The 24,652-nt window shown below is 35.8% G+C and overlaps 1 protein-coding gene across 1 annotated transcript in view; it reads left to right on the forward strand.

The window, feature by feature from the left end:
- The first annotated feature begins 7,430 nt into the window (after positions 1-7,430).
- pptc7b (protein phosphatase targeting COQ7 b) overlaps positions 7,431-24,652 on the forward strand; it is a 33,338-nt gene continuing 16,116 nt past the window's right edge. The window contains exons 1-2 of the mRNA XM_051684186.1: positions 7,431-7,932; positions 18,576-18,755. Of these exons, the coding sequence (XP_051540146.1) occupies positions 7,731-7,932; positions 18,576-18,755 (382 nt within the window). The 5' untranslated portion in view covers positions 7,431-7,730. The remainder of the gene's footprint in view (positions 7,933-18,575; positions 18,756-24,652) is intronic.

Below are 24,652 nucleotides of genomic sequence, written 5' to 3' on the forward strand. Positions count from 1 at the left end.
ATAAGTGATACCTGTATGTTTGTAAGGATGTTTGGAGACAAATATTCTTACACACAGGACACTATGAGTGGACACTTGAGTGTGTTAATGTGAGAATACATTTGGAATTTCAGTTGGCCGTATACATTAAAATGTGTATTAACATGACATGATCTTTTGTCACTGAAAGTGACAAAAATGCACTATCCTAGGCCTTTTAAGTTATGGTTTGCTTTGCTTTGCTTTTTATGTCATATGCTTAGAAAACAAATGCTCTCACAGAGGCCCTAAGAAGTCAGTTCCAGGGGGGACAAATATTGTCCTTTAATAAAAAGTTAAACTCTGACACTGATTCATTCTCATGTGATGTCTATTTCAGATTTTATATGAGAGCAGAAGTGGTTGGTACCGCTAACAGTGTGTTACTCAAATGTGCACGGGGGCTGTTTTTATTTGTCCAGGGTCCCATTTTAATAAACTATTTTCTGGGGCACTCACTTAATCTTGCGTTTCATTTCAATTATTGCTTTGAAGCTTTCCTTGTCTTTCCAATATGTGCTTTAAGCTGCTTCCTGTATTCTTATGGTACATTTAATTTCATGACACTAATATTTATAAAACAATCAATGAAGAAGCTCTGAATCAGCATGCCTTTTGTATGTATTATGGGTGATTTTATCATACCTATACTTGTGAAATAAGAAAAAAATAAATAAATAAAACAAGAAAAAAAAAACATTTTTATTAGGTCAGATTCAGAGTCAGCAGTTCTGTAAAAGCACTGATAACAAACAATAAAGAGACCCTCACAAGGTAAGAAGAGGACAACTGAAAAATAACATAAAAATCTGTAGACTAATTGATAACTTTGCTCTGCTGTCTCATCGTGTAAGAGAACAGAGCGTTTCACGCATACTAATCAAAAACAAATTGAGAAAATTTGTAGTTTAGGCTTAAATTCTACGCTGAAACTTGCCTACCGTTTCAAACTAATCCATTAGAGGTGTTTGTTAAGATTTGAAGAGCTTGCCGTGGACTAGACTGACATTTTCTGTTCTATGCACAAGCTCATGAATATTCATGAAAGCCCCGCCCAGAGAAACCAAATATCTCGGAAACCAAGAATCTCGTAACACCCCAGCAAACAGAAAACGTTTTTATAACATTTTAAAAACGTTGTGAAAGTACCAACCTGGTATGTCTTTTTAAGTAGTTACAAAACATAAATATAATGTGTTTTTAACAAGAAAATAAAACCAGATCGGCAACGTTTATGAGATGTTTTATTTAGGTGTTAAAATAACATAATTTGTACATTTTAATAAGACGTTTAAAATACTTCATGAAAATACCAAAATACAACCAGGCCAAATTACAAAGTTTGTGGGACATTTTATTTTACTTAAGTAAATGGTGATTATTCATATTATTTTACCATGTGACCGGAAGAGAGTTTTTGAATGGGTGCACCTCACAAGTCATTGGCCACATTTGTCCACAGCAGTGTGCACGAGACATATCCATATGCAGTGCCATACATCAGCTTCAGGAGAGTTTTTGATTTGTGCCCATCCAGTGAAATTCTGGTCTGACTTCGTGTTACAGATAGGCCTATGTGAATCCTAATTTTTTCTTTACTTAAAAAATATATATATATATATATATATATTTTTTTTTAAATTAATGAATATTAAAAAAGTTGTACGTTTTAAAAATACATTTCGTTTTTTATTAGGCAAATACCATAGGCCTATTTAAAATTTTAAGTCTCATAAGCAAACCTCTTCAAACATGACACAAAAATTTACTTTGAGCCTAATAAAATAACAACAACTGAAAGATCTTATGATGATGGGCACAGACTAAAAGCATTGAAAAGGTAAGTATAAAAATTGCATCCTAGCTTGTGACATTGCGAAAAAGTATAATTAAATAAATAAATGACCTGTACCATGAAGGTCGCTGAACGAACTCAGTTTCAGGTTGACAAATTCAAACCAATCCAATAAGGCTTAACTGGTACCATGAGGAAGCTCATCAACTTTCTCTGTCAACTCAGGCTTCGATCCTGACTTTAAGATTAGATTTTTATTTTTTATAGTTTAAAAAACAGTCTAAATGTAAAATAATGAGTTGAAATGATCTGTAAAACCACACTGATTTAACTTAAAACTTTAAGGCAGCAGCTGAACTTAAGTTTTTATGTTAAAAGTAGATTTTATTTTTTACAGTGTGTATGTTGTGAGTGTGACGAGGAGGAGGGCATGGCCGGGCCGTGAGGACGCACGCCTGGCGCTGAATTGTCTGTATCTAAAAGGTGATTGGCTCTTTTACCTGTAAGGCGGGACTTCCTTTCTACATCCATTTACCGTTGGGCACTCAGAGCAAATTTGGGCGTTCCAATTTCTTCCATTAATTTTAATAGAAGTGGCCCATCTCTGCTAAATAATCTCTGTTTAAACTGTTTAACTACGTATCATTTACTCCATTACATTTTTTTCACGTTCCATTTTTTAGCTTTACCAAAAATATTAAAACTGAAATTGCAGCTCAAATTCGTAACTTACAAAGAAGTGTAATTCAATATTTTAAATATGAAATCATCTATAGACTTCTTCCACATTACTCTTTGTCAGTGTTACATGCAGTACATTAGAAAAACCAACAGTAGTACCACAGTGGAATAATGTTGGACTGTAAAAGACCAGAGATGTCTGAGTTTATTTATGGCAATGTGATCAGGACTGAAATGGACAGAGGAGAGAAAGTGGAGATGATGGTGGATATCTATGACAGTGCAGAATCTGTAAGAAATCACGAGCTCAGGACAAACAGAGGACAACAGTACAGAGAGACAACAACCACAGCAACATGCAGGTACTGACATTCATTTCTGCCAAAAATAGTCAAAAACTGTCATGTGTTTGCCAATAATGATTCTTATAACCATTTAGCATATTGTGCTGTCTGTTATAATAGTTTTCTGTGTATATTTTACAACAGAGAGAAGCCATTTCATAAAACACAACAATATAATGGCCAACAAAAGGAACCAATTACTTTCAGAAAATAAAATACAACCAATGTCTGATCAAGAAGAGAACTCTGTCTAAAGAAAGAGAGCAGTTAATGAATGAGAAGAAGGAACTGCACAGCTGGCTTCATGAACAAGGTAATCTTCTGTTCACTCATTTAAAATGACTTACTTTCAGTCATACACTCCATATAAATAACCAAACAGCACTGAAAAGGCAACAATCACATAACACTTAAGTAGGTGTTACAGTGAGTAAACTATACATGTGAGTAAAATACACCTGAAAGACAGATTTAACCAACAGCAAATCATGTCAGTTTTAATTTTGTCTTTTGGGCATCAGAGGTAGATTAATTACAGAAGCATTTTTTTATGTAATATTTCAGCATGTGTATTTTAGAATGCTATTACAGTAAATAAAGCTAATATCTGTACTGGTTGCATTACTGTAACAGATCAGCACACACAAGTTTAAATGGACTTCAACTTCAGTTTTATTTTCATCTGAGTATAAGAGCTGCAGTGACAGCAGACAAGGCGTATAGACAGAGTTATTATTGTTTTGCAGAGGTACTACATTTAGCTTGTGTAACTTTGTTTATGTCCGGGTTTAAACCCCTTTGAAACTACCTCTCAGGATCAAATAGGATATGAATATAGCATGATTAATGGTAATCATTCTGTCCCGATTAGCTAGATTTTAACATGTGCAAGTCATCTCAAGAGTCTAGATGGTGAACAGAAAGCAGAGGAGAGTTCTGCAGTATGTGGAGAAGGGCAGTCTGTAAACACAAGGATCTGGAGCTGAATTTCACCCAGGGGAAAAGGTTCAGCTGGAGCAGATCCACTCCAAACAGACCCAAATGGAGAAACACCATTACACCTGGCCGCCAAGTGAGCTGTTAAATATGATCAGAGAGGTTTGATTTGCTGTGTAATATCAACTGTTTCTTTCCTGAAAGTGTTTCATCTGTTTTCTGCTGTCGACCTTTTCAAACGCAGCTTATGATGACCTGGTGGTGCCATTACAAAAACACTGTCCAGAAATAATGGAGATTCCCAATAAAGCAGGAGTGACTCCTCATGACCTGCTCCAGTGGATGAAATCTGAACAGGTATTATGTAAAGCTTGAATGTCTAAAAGGGAACTAATGGTTTTTAACACATTAAAGGAATAGTTCACCCCAAAATTAAAAAAAAATTATAGTATTTACCCCAGTCGTACCAAGCCTGCATGCTGTCATTTTTCATGGAGCATAAAAGGATCATTTTTTAAAAATGCTTTTTTTAAAAATGCTTTTCCATACAACGATTGTTCATAGTGACTACAGCTGTCAAGCTCCAAAAGCACCATGAAAGTATCATAAAAGTAGTCCATATGATTATATGTAATATTCTGAGTCTTCTGAAACTATTTGCAATATCTGTGTGTCATTCTTGAACCAGAATGTGATTATCAGTGAAGAAATTACTGCCTGTGCCTCAAACAAAGATATTGTATGGCTTCAGGTGGCTTCGAATATAGTGCACGTATGCAAGTCGTATTAACTATTTTACGATGCTTCTATGGAGGCTTGTTTGTGTGTGTGTGTGTGTGTGTGTGTGTGTGTGTGTGTGTGTGTGTGTGTGTGTGTGTGTCCTTTGACAGCTGCATAAAGATTTTTCAAAGATTCTCCTTTTGTGTTCCACAGGAACCTGTTCCACAGGGTTGGAACAACATGAGGGCGAGTAAATAATTACAGAATTGTCATTTTTGGGTGAACTATTTCTTTAATGAATGTATTCAAACCATGTGTTTCTTCTTTGTGTAACTTGTATGTTTGGGAAAACATGGGTGAGTAAAGCAACATTTTAAACTTTCTTTTTAGAAAACAGATTTTGAATTGAAGTCTTGTTTAGTCTGATATGCTTCTTTATTTAAGCATGAGCCTTTAGATCAAAGGGGTTTTAAGACCACAAGAGATCATATATTTCTTGTGTGTGTGTGTGTATGTGTGTATATATATATATATATATATATATATATATATATATATATATATATATATATACACACACAAGAGATCATATATTTCTTGTGTGTGTGTGTGTGTGTGTATATATATATATATATATATATATATATATATATATATATATATATATATACACACACAAGAGATCATATATTTCTTGTGTGTGTGTGTGTGTGTGTGTGTATATATATATATATATATATATATATATATATACACACACAAGAGATCATATATTTCTTGTGTGTGTGTGTGTGTGTGTGTGTGTGTGTGTGTGTGTATATATATATATATATATATATATATATATATACACACACAAGAGATCATATATTTCTTGTGTGTGTGTGTGTGTGTGTGTATATATATATATATATATATATATATATATACACACACAAGAGATCATATATTTCTTGTGTGTGTGTGTGTGTGTGTGTGTATATATATATATATATATATATATATATATATACACACACAAGAGATCATATATTTCTTGTGTGTGTGTGTGTGTGTGTGTGTGTGTGTGTGTATATATATATATATATATATATATATATATATACACACACACAAGAGATCATATATTTCTTGTGTGTGTGTGTGTGTGTGTGTGTGTGTGTGTGTATATATATATATATATATATATATATATATATATATATATATACACACACAAGAGATCATATATTTCTTGTGTGTGTGTGTGTGTGTGTGTATATATATATATATATATATATATATACACACACAAGAGATCATATATTTCTTGTGTGTGTGTGTGTGTGTGTGTATATATATATATATATATATATATATGAAAATAAAGCTTTGACAAGGATCAAACATACCTACTTTCAACCTTGGCCAGTTTTGAAAACAGTTAAGGGGGACAAAACGGTTCTTTATGGTTTTGCATTAGTATATGCAATTTTGCCAATCCTTCATAAGCCAGGATCACTTTTTCTACCATGCAATAGAAATACTATTCTGCAGGCCTTTAGAACGTTTTCTTAATTTATGTAAAAAATGTTAAGTAATATATCTTGCATATATGATCTTGCTGGAACTAATCAGTAAAGCTCACTAAATAGATGTTATTATTTAACACCTCTAACTTCAACTGATATGATCCCTGGCTGGAAAGGTCTCTCTAATGAATGGCAAGCTGAATTTACTTTTAATTGTTCACAGAATTTTCAGTAGTTAAAATGCAAATTCTTGATATCAGGAATGTAATTAAAACTAGTGGAAATGTCAGTTCTTGATATCACTAATTACATATGCACTAAAAATGGTAATTCTAAATAAAAAATAATTTCACTTGCAGAAATACACATTCTTGATATCAAAAGTTTTATTTCAACTAGTAAAACTGTAATTCTTGATATCTGTAACTGCATATTCACTAGTAAAATTTCACAGTGATCTGTCATCCATTCCTATTCAAAACGCAATTACAAAATATCTAAGACGAATGTCTTAGCTGAAATTCCATTTTCACATATCACTTCTTACTAGTAAAAATTATCATTTTTGACATCAATAATTACATTGTTACTAGTGATACTGTCCATTCTTGTCTACTAAAAATGCTAATTTTTGATATCAGTAATTTGGTTTTCACTAGTGGCAATGTTCATTTCTGATATCTATAATGTAATTGTAACTACAAAGAATGCCTTTTTAGACACAGTATCTTTAATAACTTTCCAGTTCATTGATATCTGAAATCCATTTATAGATATCTGAAATACCAAATCTAACATGTTGGAATACATTTCCAGAAATCAAAAATACGCATTTTCACTAGTTGCAATTATTATTTTTTATATGGAGAATGGACATTTGCACAAGTAACAATGTAATTATTGATATAAAAAAAGGATAATTGTTACTTGTAAGAAGTGCATAGCTGATATGTGAAATTGGAATTTCAATTAGTAAGAAATTAATTTTAGATATCTGTAATTGCGTTTTGAATGGGAGTGAATGACAGATCTTTGTCAAATTCTACTAATAAAAATGCAGTTACAGATATCAAGATTTACAGTTTTTACTAGTTGAAATTCCACATTTGATATGAAAAATCTGTATTTTTCTGTATTGACGTCATTTTTTATATCAAGATATATAGATTTTTCTAGTGCAAATGTAATTACTGATATAAAGAATTGGCTTTTTCAATAGTAGTAATTACATTCCTGATATCAAGAATTAGCTTACTAACTAGTGAAAACTGAACTGTTGATGTCAACAATTCATATCCTGCGAATGATTAAAAGTCAATTCGGCTTGCCATACTAATTTCCTTGTAAGGCCAGTGGGTTTCCACTACGCTCTGACGTCACGCAACTAGTCATGTGACTTCCGGACCCGTATATGCTGGTCTCAGGATCACAAGTACTGGTGACTGAATGTGAGTGCACGTCAGGATTTCGGAGAAGATGGAGCGTACTGGAGGAACTTTGTCTGTTAAATCCTCCAAAACATAAAATAGCCATATAGTTGTCTCGATCAGCACAAGAAAAAGGAACTGTGGTCGTTTTTACTCGGCTCGCTTTGGTTTGTGAAGTTTACCTCGCGCGAGCGGAGCCGAATGTTGGCGGATAGTGGCGAAGGTTGTGCACACAGGCGCGCATCGTAGAGAGACGGGCTCGGCAGGTAGACGGTTACCGTATACCGAAGGTAGGGGAATGTTATCGGTACTTTCCTATGGCAGGATCGTTGCCAGGGCTGTCCTGGGGGGACTCTCGCAAACCGACGGCAGAGACTACAGCCTGATCACGGCGAGCTGCGGCTTCGGGAAGGACTTTCGGAAGGGGATCCTTAAGAAAGGCATGTGTTACGGCGATGATGCCTGCTTCATTGCCCGGCACAAGTCCGCTGACGTTTTAGGTGAGTAAAGGTCCATTTCATTGGATCACAAATGCACGGCATTATCAGCCAGATTGCTTTGTACCGCTTCGGTGTACCATGTATTGAATGACATTTGCATGTGTTTGATTTGACTCAAAATATGCTGCACTGATTTGTAAATGACTTTTAACAGATAATAACCTTCACGGATTAATGTCAACAAGTCCAGCCCTCAACTGAAATAACCTCCTCCTTTTAAGGATTTCCTAATCGTGCTGGTAGATTTAACTTAAGTTCCTTAAGAAAATAAAGGACTACGCCAGCAATAATTAATATTATATATCATATAAGATATATACAATATACATTTATTGCTGAAATTAACTTGGGTATCCTGGTTGACCTTTCACACAGAAAGATGCCAGGCCAGAGCCCTTCTACCAAAAGGCTGCAAGGTTAGCAATAAAATGCATAACACAGCGGTCCCATAGACATTCTACGGGCGGTACACTTCTTTGAACGGAAGTTTATGGAGGAGATACATCAGTATGAACTGTGAGGAAACAGCTTATCATTTAATGAATTAACCGCATGTCCGCTAATCTTCAACATGTTTTACACTAAACAATCCCCTTGGAACGACTGTGCGTGGAGGCTACTAAGATAAAATTTGTTTTATAAGATAAGACATGGACATATTTGCGACAATTAGGTGACCGTTTACGGCTCTCCCCATTCATTTGTATGGTATCCGCATACGGTGATTTACTGTCGTAACACGCTAGTTACGTTAAGCTTTCTCCTATGGGTTAAACGCGAAGGTTGGTATATAAGTATAAAACATATCTGGCTGATGCCCAAAACATGACTAGCGCTTGAAAACACTGATATAAACGACATGTTGTTCAAATGAAGTGCGGTGAAAATCGATGGAGCTCACAAATCCATTGAACCCCGTCTTGTAGCTTAGATTTATACAGCACATATCAATGTTTTAATGTAAACTGATCTATTAGTAGAACGATATCAGCTGAATCCGAATCTCATGAAATATATCTAGATTTTCTTAATATGCAGGTTTCTTAAGGGTTGACGAGTATATTTTGCAGGATGTTTTTAAAGGTCAGAATGGTTGAGCATGAAGGCAGCCATGTTGTTGAATTTGGTCCACGTGCCAGCGACACACACATGCGGCTTCATTGTCCTCTCTGTGACCCAAGGCAGGAATACTTAACTCTCTCTTTCTGTAACATCCATAAACTAATGCGGAAATGATAATGGGCAGTATAATTTGGCGAGGACTCCGACGGTTTTAACAACAAACAAGATATTGAATGTCTTTCATATAATATGCGTGCGCTGCACCGGCTTTTGTTAGAGACTCTGATCACGTGTGTCTCAGGCCAGCTGTTCCGTCAACGAGGTTACTTAAACTTCCGCCAAAATACCATAGTATTACCATAGTTATTGTTACTACTGAAAAACAACAATAAATTAATGAGATCTCGTTCAAACGTGCAAAAAGCTTTAAAAATATGCGTAGATTTATTTTTAACACCAAGATACTAGTTTTAATACTTAGACAGTAACTGTAGTAATTATAAGTTGGTCAGAAAATGTGATTGGCTTGTTAGCTTAGTGTGGTGCTCACTCTCTGGGTTTTCTGGTTTCATGAGATGTGATCTTTCATTCTCCATTTTGTTTCATATGACTCGAATACTTAATCTGATTGGTCAAGTGATTCTCACGAAACCTGTCAAGTAAATGTCCTGGTCATATTTAACCCCAAATCAATACATACATATATATATGCAAAATGTATTTTGAGTAAAGAAAATGGAGCATACATTTTGGACCATTAATATGTTTTGCATTGTGACATTATTTTCAGGATATCTAAAACACCCCAATTCTCGTTATTGCAACGCGTCTGGACGGTTAACTTTTACTATTACCATTATTTTCAAAGATGATTGTCATTAAAGGGATAGTTCACCCAAAGTGAAAATTCTCTCATTATTTACTCACCCTCATGTCATCCCAGATGTGTATGACTTTCTTTCCTTTGCAGAACACAAATGACGATTTTTAGAAGAATATCTCAGCTCTGTAGGTCATAAAATGCAAGTGAATGGTGACCAAAACTTTGAATCTCCAAAAAGCACATAAAGGCAGCATAAAAATAATCCATAAGACTCCAGAATATGTCTTCTGAAGTGATCTAATCGATGTTGGATGAGAACAGACCAAAAACATAACTCCTTTAACACTGTACATCTTGCTATTGCAGTCTCTAGACACGATCATGATTTCAAGCTCGACTGCACTTCCTAGTGCTTGACACATGTGCAGAGCTCTAGATGGAGCTAGGAAGTGTTCTCAAGCTTGAAATCATGATCGCCAAGGAGACTACTGATGCCAAGATTTATAGTGAAATAGGAGTTTTATTTTGGTCTGTTCTCACCCAAAACCAATTTGATCACTTCAGAAGACATGGATTAAACCACCAGTGTTTTATGGATTACTTTTTGCTGCATTTATATGCTTTTTGGAGCTTCAGTGTTCTTGCCACCATTCACTTGCATTGTGAGAACCCACAGAGCTGAAATAGTTCCTGTTTTACAATGATTTGTATTAAATTAAAATCTTTGAAAATGAAAGGCAGTACAAAGAGAGTATAACTATGCTGTATAAATGCTGTATAAATACATCACAACTTTTAATATATATATATATATATATATATATAAATAAATTAGGGATGCACCGATACCACTTTTTCTCTTTCGATTCCGATATTGGAAAGCTTAGTATTGTCCGATACCGATCCCAATCTGATACCAGTATTGTTGTTTTTTTGCATAATCAGTTTAGAATATCTTTACATTATTGTGTGGAATTAATTGGGAGTACTCTTTAATATGTAAAGAAACACAAACCTCTAACTACCCATTATTTCAATATAAATGTATAGCTTATTAAGAAAAACTTTATTATTAACTAGTATACTGGATAATGTAGCAGCAAAATTAACAGTAATTCCAGTCTTCAAGTCTTCAGTAGATAAGAAGCCAGTGTTTTGTTTTTGCCTTTTTTCTTTTTTTTCCAAAAATGTTTCAACTTGTATCTGGACTTTAAAGGATTCAGATCTCTTTTGTTCAATTTAGTTGTAAGACATCAGTCCAATTTTCATTCACACAGTTATTTTTTGGAACCCACTCAACTTAAATATTGTTATAAATTGTAAACAAATACTAATAGTGACAATAATAATAATAATAATAATATATTTTTTTATTAATATTATTATTGACTTTTAATTTTAATTAAAAACAAAACAGTAATATATTTAAATTGTGCACTTTTTAAACCCTCACGCTTTTATTTTGACATTCTGAACTCTCCAGGAAGTCCTGTATGTGTCTGTTTGTAGGCAAGTTCACAGTAATTTAATTTGGTTTTTTTTTGGGGGGGGGTATTTTTCCCACAATTTGGAATGCCCAATTCCCAATGTGCTTTTAAGTCCTCGTGTCACGTAGTGATTCGCCTCAATCCGGGTGGTGGAGGACGAATCCCATCTGCCTCCGCGTCTGAGACCGTCAACCCACGCATCTTATCACGTGGCTTGTTGAGCGCGCTGCCACAGAGACATAACGCGTGTGGAGGCTTCACGCCATCCACCGCGGCATCCACGCTCGACTCCCAACGCGCCCCACCGAGAACGAACCACATTATAGCGACCATGAGGAGGTTACCCCATGTGAATCTACTCTCCCTAGCAACCGGGCCAATTTGGTTGCTTAGGAGACCTGGCTGGAGTCACTCAGCACGCCCTGGGATTCAGACTGGGATTTAATGGTTCTTTTATGGCATTTTTGGAGCTTGACAGTAGCGAACATGACTAACACACAGTATCTAATTTGGATCGGGCTCGTCGGACCGATACCCAATCTGTTTAAAAGCTTCAGTATTGGAGCCGATACCAATCCAGGTATCGGATCGGTGCATCCCTAATAAATAGATATAGATATAGATACACAGTATGCAGTAATGAAATCTCATAATGACCATCTTTTCTTGCATTGCAGTAATCAGAATTGTGGGGAAACGTGTGTAACTATCATGATAGTAACATCACAATGTAAAAAATCTTAATTGCCCCAAAAATAGGCTTCATTTTCTATATGCAAAGTAATTCCTTATTTGTTTCTTTTGATTTTGTAGGACCAGGACATTTTCTTGAAAGGTTTCATGGGAATCACCTGGTCAGTCATGGCATTCTGCAGTCAAATATTTTCAGTATGGTTACTGTTAAAATGATAAATTGTCCATTGTTACAAACAAACGATTTCATGAATAGTTGTGGTAGTTTAATGTATTTTGTATGACTCTGCTGTCTCTTTCTTTATTTTCTTCAATCAATAAGTAATAGTCAAGGTAACATACTATTAGCTGTTCATTATGTCTTGTATACTCTTTCTCATATTGTAAAATAGACTCATAGTAGACTCAAATCAGCATTTCATGTCCATTTATTTATTTGGTATGTTGTAATAAGCAGAAAAATATGCAGTCAGTATCTGACATGAAATAAACCCATTCAGGGTTTCTTTCAGGATTTATTTTGCATAAAGACTGGCTGATTACACACAATCCTTTACATATTCACTTACTTGACAAATAAAGGTAATGAGTCTTAGCAAATAGATTGAATGTGTGCCTGTCTGTCTTGGTCTAGTGGACTACTTTGTTGGTATGTCTACTATCACAAGTCCTTAAAGGTCAGTAGATCTCGACTTTCCAGTCCAATTAGCTTAATGAGCTACTCTTAAGAAACAGGACGTAACAGCTAGAGTATTTGGTACGAAGATCACGGGCCTAATTGTTGCACTAGTCTGTTTTATCAGCAAGTTATTGGGAGGTGTGAACCTTTGAAATCCCATTAGCAGTTGGACGAGAGTTGTTCAGTGAAACACTTTTCCTGGAGTTCACAGATGTGCTTGATCTCAGCCAGGAACAGTCCGTAATCCAGCTGTGATTACAGGCTAGTGTTGGCTCCCAGCCTATATGTCGCCTTTTTATTAAGCCAGTTTTGCATTTATTAATTAAATTGTATATTTTTTATTATTGCATTTTATGTTCCACTGAGGTCCACTTACGATTTGTCAGTGCACAGCTTTTTGTGTGTGTGTGTGTGTGTGTGGCAGAAATGTATAATTTAGTTGAACCTGAATGGTGAACTGTAGCCTAATTATACAGGGCTAACCTAGAACAGTAGTCTTGCAGACAACCCACAAAATAGTCGATTTTGCACATCCATAGATAGGAGTACTTTTAATGTTGGAATAAATTGCTCGAGTGATTCTGAAATGCCGTATTAAGACCAAAGAAAGACCTGCATATGTTTTTCATATTTATCATATGTGATAGACCTGTACTGAGCCTATGATATTATATCTGCAAAATATGATGCATTACGCACAAAGTCATATCGTCGCAGTTCTGTGCAGAAACTCATTTTGTCACGAGAGGATTTCTGCATATGCCACAATTCTCTCACTCTTGCCAGAATGTTTTGCAGCTGTGTGGTGAACAGTTGGTCTTGCTTGCAAAGCTCCATTGAAATGTTAATAGTGGGTTGACTTGTGCTGCTCTAAATCATGTTTAACCCTGATAAGTCAGCACAAATTCCTTTTGAGCCTGGCTCTCCTTTTAAACCCATTCAATCTCTTAATTCTTCACTTGGTTATACTAAGTAATGAGAGGAAGATTTTATGGTATATGCTAAAAGTTCCTTTGTGACAAATGCTAAATTAGGGCTGGGTATCAGCAGCTACCTCTCGATATCATGCACATCACAATACAGTAGTATGTCACAATACGATATATCGCAATCCATCTTAAGATCATAATTATATTAGGGATGCGTACAAGTAATCGATTAATCGCGAATCGTTCTGCATCAACTAGTCTACTATTAAAAACACTACTTGAATATTGCAAATGATGTCAAAAGTGTCGGTACTTCGTACCAAGTCGATACTAAGGGTACGTTTACACGACAATGTTGTACTAGAAAATGGAAACGTTTTTCCTTTGCATTTTTGAAGAGTTTCGCATTCACACGGATCCGCGAAAATTACTGAACACGCTGTATTATGCATGCCAGGCCAGTAGTTGGCGATTTCACTTTGTAAAGAAACACTACGCGCCTATGCACATGAGCATTCTTCCACAGAGCGGCAAATACAAACAATGAAGATGGCGAAAGCATCGTGCAATTTTGTCTGGACGGACGATGAGGATTCTTTATTACAACAAGTCTTGAGCAGCACAAACACAGTCCTGTAGTCCGCCATTGTAGTTTTGAAGTACTCGCGCGCATGCCTATAGACTGAACACGTAATACGCGTGCGCATGACGTCAACGTTTTCACAAAGTTGCATTTTTGTATATTTACACGGGAGACGATAACTACATCATTTTCAAAAACTTTGAAACCCGTTTTCAAAAGTTTGCGTTTTCAGGCCCCAAAACGCCGTTGTCGTGTAAACGTTTTCAGTTGAGAACTTTGTCGTGTAAACGGCGCCTGAAATAGAAAAGATGTAACAATACCAGTGTTTCTGCAGTACCGGTAGTACTGAGCACTGACTCAGTTCGGTCCCCACATGCTGTCTGACTGACACATGGCTGCTTTCAAATGCTCACACGTTATGTGAGTGCGTTTTCTGATACTGATGTCCTAGTGTGATTGTTAAACTATAAATCGATGTGATTTAATTTAATAAATATACAGTCTGCATGTACTGCAGTGTACTACACTGCAAAGTGAGTGTGTGAAGCTGCTTATATGCTGAAAACTCCACATTTTATGAGCATCACGCTGTGCTTATTGTAGAAGATGACGCATGCAGCGCCTGCAGACTATATGTTTATGTATAATTAAATTGCAGCATTTTGCGCTTCAATAATGTCTAGGCCTGTTGCGATTATTAAAGCTGCACTATGTAAGATTTTTTGGTTAAAAATGAACAAATTGCCATTATTGATTAAGTACATAAACGATCAGTGTTCAAAACAGTGTCCTTACCCCGATTCGTTTCGGTAAGTCTATAAAAATAATTTGTATTTTGAGCTGTCGGGTCGGATTTGGCACGAAATCGCTGGCTTATATCGTTCCTCTTTGCGTCATGACGTCATGTCCGTAAACACAGGAAAGAAGTGCCGGCTGTCATGTGTTCCGGCTGAGGATGCTGTTTAGTTCAGTCAGTCACAATCACACTGTTCAGGATGGCATCACTGCATTCTGGATGGATGTATATCTGTTATCTGTTTGGCGAAGTTGTTTACCTGCTGTAATGCTTTGAATTGGATACAGTATGTTGTCTGGTAGGGTTGTCATGCTTTTATGAATTGAACATTACTCGTGTGTTTACCGATCGCGATCCGTTGTCAGGGGAAGTTACTGTGTGACTTCTAAAATTGACTTCTTGTACATAATATTTTCATGTTTAATAAAGTATATTTGATCCCCATTATTGCTCGTTTTGTTTTTAATGTAAAGTGTTATTAAGCCTGCAGTTTCACTTTATCAACTGCCATGATAATGTTTTTTAGTTTTAGTCACAGTTTGTCTTTTGACAAAAATGTCCTTTAAAATTTTTAAATATTTTGTCATGTTATATCCATTAAGTTTAGTCAGTTTTACAAAAATGACAACATTTTAGTCAACAAAAATAATATAATTTACTTGATGATGACATGCAAAATGGACAAAAATGTGTCAAACTGTAACCGACCAAACTTTAATCAAATATTCAAGTATTTAGAAAATGTTTATAAACATTTTCTAATGTAAACATGTATCAAACATACAGTATAAATGTACATAGGCCTACTGTCCTTGTGAAAAACCTGAGCTCCTGAAATAATAATGAATAGACTGATGTGTTGGCTACTTTTTAGAAGTTAGCCTACTGTACTCTGAATACTTCATGCTTTAGAGACTTATTCATTTTCTGTAAAAGGATATTGTAATCATTAGTGTTCTTATTATTCTTTTTATTTTTATTTTTTTTTTTTTTTTTTTTTGCCATGGGAGTCTATGGCAGCCCTTAGAACCCTTCGCAGGAAAGTTATGAAATTTTGCACTGCTAGAGGACAGTCTGAACTTAAACCACAGTAAATTTGGAGTCTGTAACTCAAACCCTTTAGCGCCACCAACAAGTCAAATTTTCACTCATGTTTACGCTAATAACTTTTGAACTGTAAGTCCTAGAGAACTAGTACAAGCAAATAGAACTGTAGTGTACCTTGAGAAACATGGCCATAGATGTTTGTTTTTTTATCTTAAACTCCTACAGCAGTCATCAGAATTCTAACCTAAAATGTGTCACGATGCTTCTTTCGCTGCTCATGCTGCCGATAATTGGCTTGACCCCGGTATTGCTGCTTGCAGCTATATTACATTGCGTGTTTCTTATGGAAACAGTGTATTCACAACGCAATTCTGACTAGCGCGTAATTTAAATTCACATGTTCATTTGTTTCGATGTGCAGATATAAGTTGTTCCATAAATGTTGTGGATATATTGATTAATCTCATGTATAAATAGGATGCGTTTGAATTAGGTATTTACCCTGTTTTAAAGCAGTTAATGTTAGCAAGTTCAACTTGCATAGCTTAAGCAGAGAAATGCCCAACACACTGGATTAATGGATTAAATGAATGTATATCTAATATCTTCTTCTATTTAGAGATTATCAAGATGTTTCCTCTTCTGTTTATATCTTTCAATATAATTATCATATTTTTGTCAACAGTATGCTTTAATAAAATAATTTAATAATCTTCATGATCGCCTTTTTGTCTCGTCTTCGTTATCATTGAAATCAAAAACACTTTCGTCAACAAACATTTTCATCATTGATTTCGTTGATGAGATTAATAATGTAAAAACTAAGTCTTACATTGAACTCGAATCAGCAGTATCACGAGTTTCACCTCTTAAATTGGTAAGTATAATACAATACAAACATTAATAGTTGATAAAACACTTGAATAATCATATTAAAATATACTTGTAACTGGTGGTGTTTCAGGAGAGTCCCCTGTTCTCTTTGTAAAAGCACTTTGAGTGTAGTGTCAGAAAAGTGCACAATTCATTCATTCAAAATATGTAAATAAGAGTGTTGTTTATCTTCATCAAAGCAAGTAATATTTCATTTGTAAATGTTTAATTGTATAACATAATTATATCAACATGAAAATGGCATGTTATGACTCTGGCTCTGAATTTCTCCCAGTCATTATCACACACAGGTGATGTCCTGGTAAGCTCAAATCATGAGATTCATCCGCCAGAGCAGCAGTGTCGAAACACGACGGACGTAATGTATGTAGAGAGCACAAAGTTGCACAGTGCAGCTTTAAATAATCGTCTGATCAATGATCGTTTGAAATTCCATGAGAAATAAGGGCTCGTGGGTTTAATGAAAGAGCAGAAATTGTTTACTATTGCATAATGTAATACAATGCAAATATAATAACAATACAGGAACAAATATTTAAAAAAACAGAATATAAAATAAAAGTTCCAAAAACAACAGTGTAATTGTAGAATTAACCAAAACTTAAGTTGACCAAAAAGAGACATATTTTAAGTATTTAGAAATATTTTGATATTTAAAACATTATTTTTCATGTCATTCATAAGTTGTTTTAAAAGCCTTGAAAGAAATCATATATCCCTGTTTTATTATTTGCTTAGATTTTAAGTTAAATATGTAAAAATGACTTCTTAAGGTGTATTAAGCACACATATGACAATTTCTATGATAATTAATCACGAAAGCCCTTAAAGAGACAATTAATCTTCATAATCACAATTATTTGTTTGACAATTAATCATCAGCCAGATTTCATATTTATCGCCTTATCCGGAAGTGTGAAACTACCGTCAAAAACACAGAACCAGGAACGCCTTCACGTCAAAATAAAAGTTTTATACAAAATTCAAGCTTAACGCTTGAAATTTAAGAAATTGCAACAAAAATATATTACTAGTGTTTAGTTAAATTTATTTTAGATGAATTGCTTCTTTGGTAATTGAACTGTAGGACATGATGTGGTTCCACACATAAATACGCAATATTGATACAAGAATATAAAGTATCAATGCTATATTGTAAGAACAAGAACCGCAATATAGCGATAGTGGACTTTATCAGCTCAGGCTTATTCTAAAAAAATTGCATTTTGTTTATTAGCAATTTCTGCAAATGCAAACATCTCCACAGTTCATAGTGATTTCAAAAGCAGTGTTTGTGTATTTGTAGTTTAGTTTAGTTTTAATTAGCTTAGTTTTTGTAAACAGCAGTCACTAAGGACTTCGGCTTCAATGGGTTCATTCCACGATATCTTACAGCTGTTTTGTTGAATGAAGGCATCAGATGAGTTACAACAGAAGGCAGTTGTGCATTACCATCACAATGCTCAGACCATCTCTAGGTCAGGAAGGTTTGTGGCAGCTGCCAGCTGTCTCTGCAGCATCAAAAAACTCGACCTTTTCATCTATTTGTCAGAAGTTAGTTGTTTAAACTGTCAAGTTGAGGAAATTAGCACGCATCCATTTGGTTTTACACTTAATAATATATCTTTTCCCTTTCTTCTGTTCTCTCAGGTGTTGCGGATGGTGTGGGGGGCTGGAGGGACTACGGTGTGGACCCGTCCCAGTTTTCTGCCACACTGATGAGGACGTGTGAACGGCTTGTGAAGGAGGGCCGCTTCACACCCAGCAGCCCTGTGGGCATCCTCACCTCCGGCTACTATGAACTCCTGCAGAACAAAGTGCCACTGCTGGGTAAGTGCATATACATACACACACACACACACACATACAGTTGTGCTCAAATTTTGCATACCCTTGAACAATTGGTAATATATATGCCATTTTTAAAGAAAACATGAGTGAGCAGGCAAAACACATTTCATTTATTTCTTATGGGATTCATATTCAACTGTAGCAGAACAGTTGAACAGTATAACAGAATGGCACAATCATAAAACAAAACATGGCAACAAAGAAAAAAATGAAATGACCGCTGTTCAAAAGTCTGCATACCCTTAGTTCTTAATACTGTGTATTGCCCCCTTTAGCATCAATGACAGCGTGCAGTCTTTTGTAATAGTTGTCTATGAGGCCCCAAATTCTTGCAGGTGGTATAGCTGCCCATTCGTCTTGGCAAAATGCCTCCAGGTCATGCAAAGTCTTTGGTCGTCTTGCATGACCACACGTTTGAGATCTCCCCAGAGTGGCTCGATGATATTAAGTTCAGGAGACTGTGATGGCCACTCCAGAACCTTCACCTTTTTCTGCTGTAACCACTGGAGGGTCAACTTGGCCTTGTGCTTAGGATCATTGTCGTGCTGGAAAGTCCAAGAGCGTCCCATGCGCAGCTTTCGTGCAGAAGAATGCAAATTGTCTGCCAGTATTTTCTGATAACATGCTGCATTCATCTTGCCATCAATTTTCACAAGAATCCCCGTGCCTTTAGAGCTGACACACCCCCAAAACATCAGTGAGCCACCACCATGCTTCACAGTGGGGATGGTATTCTTTTCACTATAGGCCTTGTTGACCCCTCTCCAAACATAGTGCTTATGTTTGTGACCATAAAGCTCTATTTTGGTCTCGTCACTCCAAATAACAGTGTGCCAGAAGCTGTGAGGCGTGTCAAGGTGTTGTCGGGCATATTGTAACCGGGCTTTTTTGTGGCATTGGCGCAGATAGGCTTCTTTCTGGCAACTCAACCGTGCAGCTCATTTTTGGTAAAGTATCGTCGTATTGTGCTCCTTGAAACAACCACACCGTCTTTTTCCAGAGCAGCCTATATTTCTCATGAGGTTACCTGTGGGTTTTTCTTTGTATCCTGAACAATTCTTCTGGCAGTTGTGACTGAAATCTTTCTTGGTCTACCTGACCTTGGCTTGGTATCAAGAGATTCCCAAATTTTCCACTTCTTAATAAGTGATTGAACAGTACTGACTGGCATTTTCAAGGCTTTGGATATCTTTTTATATCCTTTTCCATCTTTATAAAGTTCCATTACCTTGTTACGCAGGTCTTTTGACAGTTCTTTTCTGCTCCCCATGGCTCAGTATCTAGCTTGCTCAGTGCATCCACGTGAGAGTTAACAAACTCATTGATTATTTATACACCGACACTAATTGCAATTTAAAAAGCCACAGATGTGGGAAATTAACTTTAATTGCCATTTAAACCTGTGTGTGTGTCACCTTGTGTGTCTGTAACAAGGCCAAACATTCAAGGGTATGTAAACTTTTGATCAGTGCCATTTGGGTGATTTCTGTTATCATTATGATTTAAAAAGGAGCCAAAGAACTATGTGATGATAAATGGCTTCATATGATCACTATCCTTAAATAAAAGTCAGTTTTTTTGCATGATCAGTTATATTTTCAAAATCAATGCCAAAATTTCACAATTTCTGCCAGGGTGTGCAAACTTTTTAGCACAACTGTACGGTGAGTCATGCACTCACTGATGGCTTGAAAGAATAAATAGATGAAACATCCGCAGGATGACTCACATAATGTGCGTCGTGAACAAGGACTTTTATTCTTGTCCAGTATTTTTCTACAACATAAGATCGAGAAAATATGGTACAGCTGCAAAAAAAAAAAAAAAAATAAAAAGACGGAATATGCTTTCAGCTGTCTTGAAAAGCAAACAATAAAACTATATACAGTAACAAATGAACAAAAAAAAACAAATTGATATTCATCAATTTACAGTGCAGTGGCAAAAATGAATGCTGAAAGACAGAAGGTATTCAGGGATGCCAAAACAGTGCCAACCTGCATCTCAGAATAGCATTTTGGCGGCACGAGGGGGACCTTCAGAATATTAGGCAGGTGGTTTTAATGTTGTGGCTGATCAGTGTATGATTGTGTCAGGCATCTCTATGAACAAGACAACATTTCAAGACAAGCTCCTGGGATGAGGGATGTGGTCACTGTGAGAGAAACAGCATTTGACAATGTCCATCCTAGAGGCTTACCGTTGTTTTAAAAGGGAACATCCAGAGCCTGCAATTGGGAAATCTAAGTTTGCTGAGCTCCAGCCATCCCATGTACTCCTGTGTTCAGACACGTCAAGGAATGTGTGCCTTTGCCGGTACCACAAAAATATCAAATTAGCCCTGGACTGTGTGCATTGTGTGATACCAAGGCAAGCATTACAGAGCACACAGAATTTTATTGAGGCTGTAGTCTGTAGTCCAAACAGGCCTTAGTGCATGTTATGCCAGTGTGCTGAGTGCAAAAATAATGAGCTCTTGGAAATGCGTACCCTCTGTCACATACCTGAGGAAGACAAAACAATTAAGGTCACCTGGTATACAGTACATGGGAAGCAACAGGAGTGCTGTCATGTAAGGTACAAAAGAATGGCAAACTGGGTGATCTTTTTCATTTTCATTTTTGCAGCACTGTTTCATCAAAAGACAACAAAGGTCCTCTTTTCAGACAAAAAAAATCCCAATCAAACTCAAACAATGAAACTGTGGTGCTACAAGTTGACTTTGCAGAAAACTACACAGCTGCCTACAAAGACCAAATCCAATCTGCACACTGGCATCAGAAACTGATCACAATATTTACATCTGGTCTATGTTCTGATGGAGATCCAGAGTCATATGCCATTGAGAGTGACAGCTTTTAACATGACAACAGGACTGTGGCAACATTCCTCACCAAGATCACGGAACGTGTTCAAGAGAAACAGATGAGATGAGACGGCTTCACATATTCAGTGATGGTGCTGCTTCTCAATTTTAAAGCAAGTTCATCTGGTGTTTCTTGTCAACCACTTTCCAGGAGTTGTTCTCAAATTTAGGTGTAGAGTGGCATTTCTTTGCCACAAGCCATGGCAAAGGTGCTGAAGATGGTGTGGGGGCAACATTAAAATGGGCAGTAAATACAGATGTTCTCAGCAGACAGGCAATCCTTGTTACAGACACTGCATCATTTGTAGACTCTGTAAAAAGTAGTTGCCCAAACAGTGAAATAAAACTGATCACATCCATGGACATCAGAGATTTCACAGAGCAGCATAAACTGGATGACAGGTGGGCCAATACCACAGCTGTTCCGGGCACTCAGTCCATCCACCACATTGAGCCAGTCTCCTGGGGAAAAATGTATTTCTGCTCTCAAAGGCCACATCTACTGATGCCGCTGAACACCAGTCCCCTGAGTCCCATTTAACTGCTGTGCAGAAAATAAAAATTGGAAATTGTGTCCATGCGGTTCAAGGCAAAAAATTCCTACTGTCAGTTTGTTGGACTTGAACATAACCAAGACCATGAAGCACTTGAAGTACTTTGCTTGAGAAGAAATGATGACGCTGGATTGATGTACATCTTGCCTATGGTGGAGGACAAAGCTTGGGTGATACCAGACAAAGTAATTCAGACTTTGAATCCATAAGTCGACAATAGGGGAAGGTGTCACATCGCAGAGACAGTTCTTGCAGAGTAGAAAGAAAAAGATTAGAGAGGAAAAAGACATTAAAGGAATCCTAAATTAAATGTCAGTCACTCACATTGTTCATATTTGTTTAGGTTAATTGATATTTATTTCCCTTAATGTGTTCTCTACCTCTGATTTACATTATCAATAATACTTAAGCGTTTCTGCACTTTAATGGTTAATATAATAGCTTTAATAGGTTCATCACTACAAAGTGTTGGGAATGTTTAATATGAAATTTATAGTTGTTTACAGTTTAAGAGTGAGAATAAGGTTGCTTTTGACAACTATTACTTTAAATTGTCAATGCTAAAATGTTTTCTGAAGCATGTTCAGGTTTAACAAGTAAATTATAAATTTGAAATGAATATGAATACTTAATATGAAATATTAAATGTATGCTGACCATGTCGTTGACATCTTGATGTTATTTCAGATCGTGTTGCTGCATCTTTTTCCTCTTCTTAGAATCCAAAGTGCTGAAAGTGACATCTTGCATTGCAAGGTATCATTAGTCTTAACATGACTGGAATCAGTTTGACACAAAAGCATAGTAGGCTAATTCAATCTTTTTGATGCATGATTGCAACTTAATATAATAACCTGATCGTTTTGACGCACTCGCGATTTGTTCTGTAACATTTAACACTCATGTTGCTGTTTAGAACAAAGCAAGCATTAGCCTACTATATGCATACCTTTCGTCACAAGCACACACCAGATGAGTATCACATTCTCTAAATTCAGTATTATCTACAGTACACGCAGCTCTTAAAAAAAAAAAAACCTTCAATGATGGGTTACACATATGAGCGTGCGCCACGTGCTTGGCTTAAATTCAAAACAATTTGCGCCATCTTTGACTATAATCACGTAACACCATATAGCATTTTCACACTGCAAATGGCAGTTTTAATTTAACATTATTATACAGCCTTAACCCGATGTCACAGATCTTATAGTTTAAAGACCCAATAGAGTTCACTGTTAATTTTTTTTTTCCAGCAATTTACGTTTTCCCATAGTCGTATATGCAGCATGGTGTAAGAGAGATGTCACGTCCATAACGACGGGTTTTCCCCATTTATGTGAAAACGACAATGAACAAAAAATAAATATTACATGTTCCTATGAGTGCCAATCCTTCTACATTATGTGGCTAGTATTATTTCTGGTTTTTTCATTTTAATTCAGTGTTTTTACAAAGTCTGTGGTCTCCCAAAAACAAAGAAATGTCAATTTTAGTCACGTCTGTAACGCACGATCATTTCCTAGTCTAAACTGGAAGAAAACTAATCTAGAATACAAATTTTATGACATCTGGACTATTTAAAGAGGTTTATGATTATACATACAAATGGTTCTGTTTACTGGTACTGAGTACTTTCTATGAGAAGTTCACATTTTCAATGCAAATGTCACATCCATAACACTGGAACTGCTGAGAAGTTCTTCGTTCAGAGGACATACTGTTTGTGAATATATAGACACGGGCCACACCAATGTGGGAGGCATTTAAATATGAGGATGACTACATGACTAATATCAGCTAATATGACTAGGGATGAGATGATATGGTTATCTCATGGTTCGGTTCAATATACGATATGAGGTATAATATTTATCGAATAATATAAAAACACAAATGAAAATCGTGTTTATTTTTTAATGTTTGCACAAAATGCACATTATAATTTCTCATCAAATAAAGTTCTTTAATACACAATATAAATACTCAAATTTAGATGATAAGAGTTTCTCATATAGATCACAAACAAATAAGCCTTCAAAAATAAAGAAATGAACCTGTCCCGAAAAAGTATGTGAAAGTGTATATTTATTTTTTCATAATTTGTTTGTTTTGGTTATTATAATCACATTTTAACTTTTCAGAATATTAAAATTCTACTTTCAGTTGTTATTATATTATGAAATTGTATATATAATAATGATATGAGCGGTCAGTGTTTGAAATAATGTGTACAATTTACAAGAAATAAGAGTTTACATTCATTTGTATAACAAGCGCTATAAAGATATGGTCACTAAGAATTTAACTTGCATCATACAGACTTGCACAGCTGTTGCAGTTCATTTATTAAAGAGAGAGAAGTCTCAATTTGTCAGTGCATCTGTGCTATTTGTGATTAAAATGAATATTTAGTTTTAGTTTTTTATCTGACTGTAAAGAACAGAAAGGATATT

Source organism: Myxocyprinus asiaticus, chromosome 42 (genome assembly GCF_019703515.2).
Source record: "Myxocyprinus asiaticus isolate MX2 ecotype Aquarium Trade chromosome 42, UBuf_Myxa_2, whole genome shotgun sequence".
NCBI classification, from domain to species: domain Eukaryota; kingdom Metazoa; phylum Chordata; class Actinopteri; order Cypriniformes; family Catostomidae; genus Myxocyprinus; species Myxocyprinus asiaticus.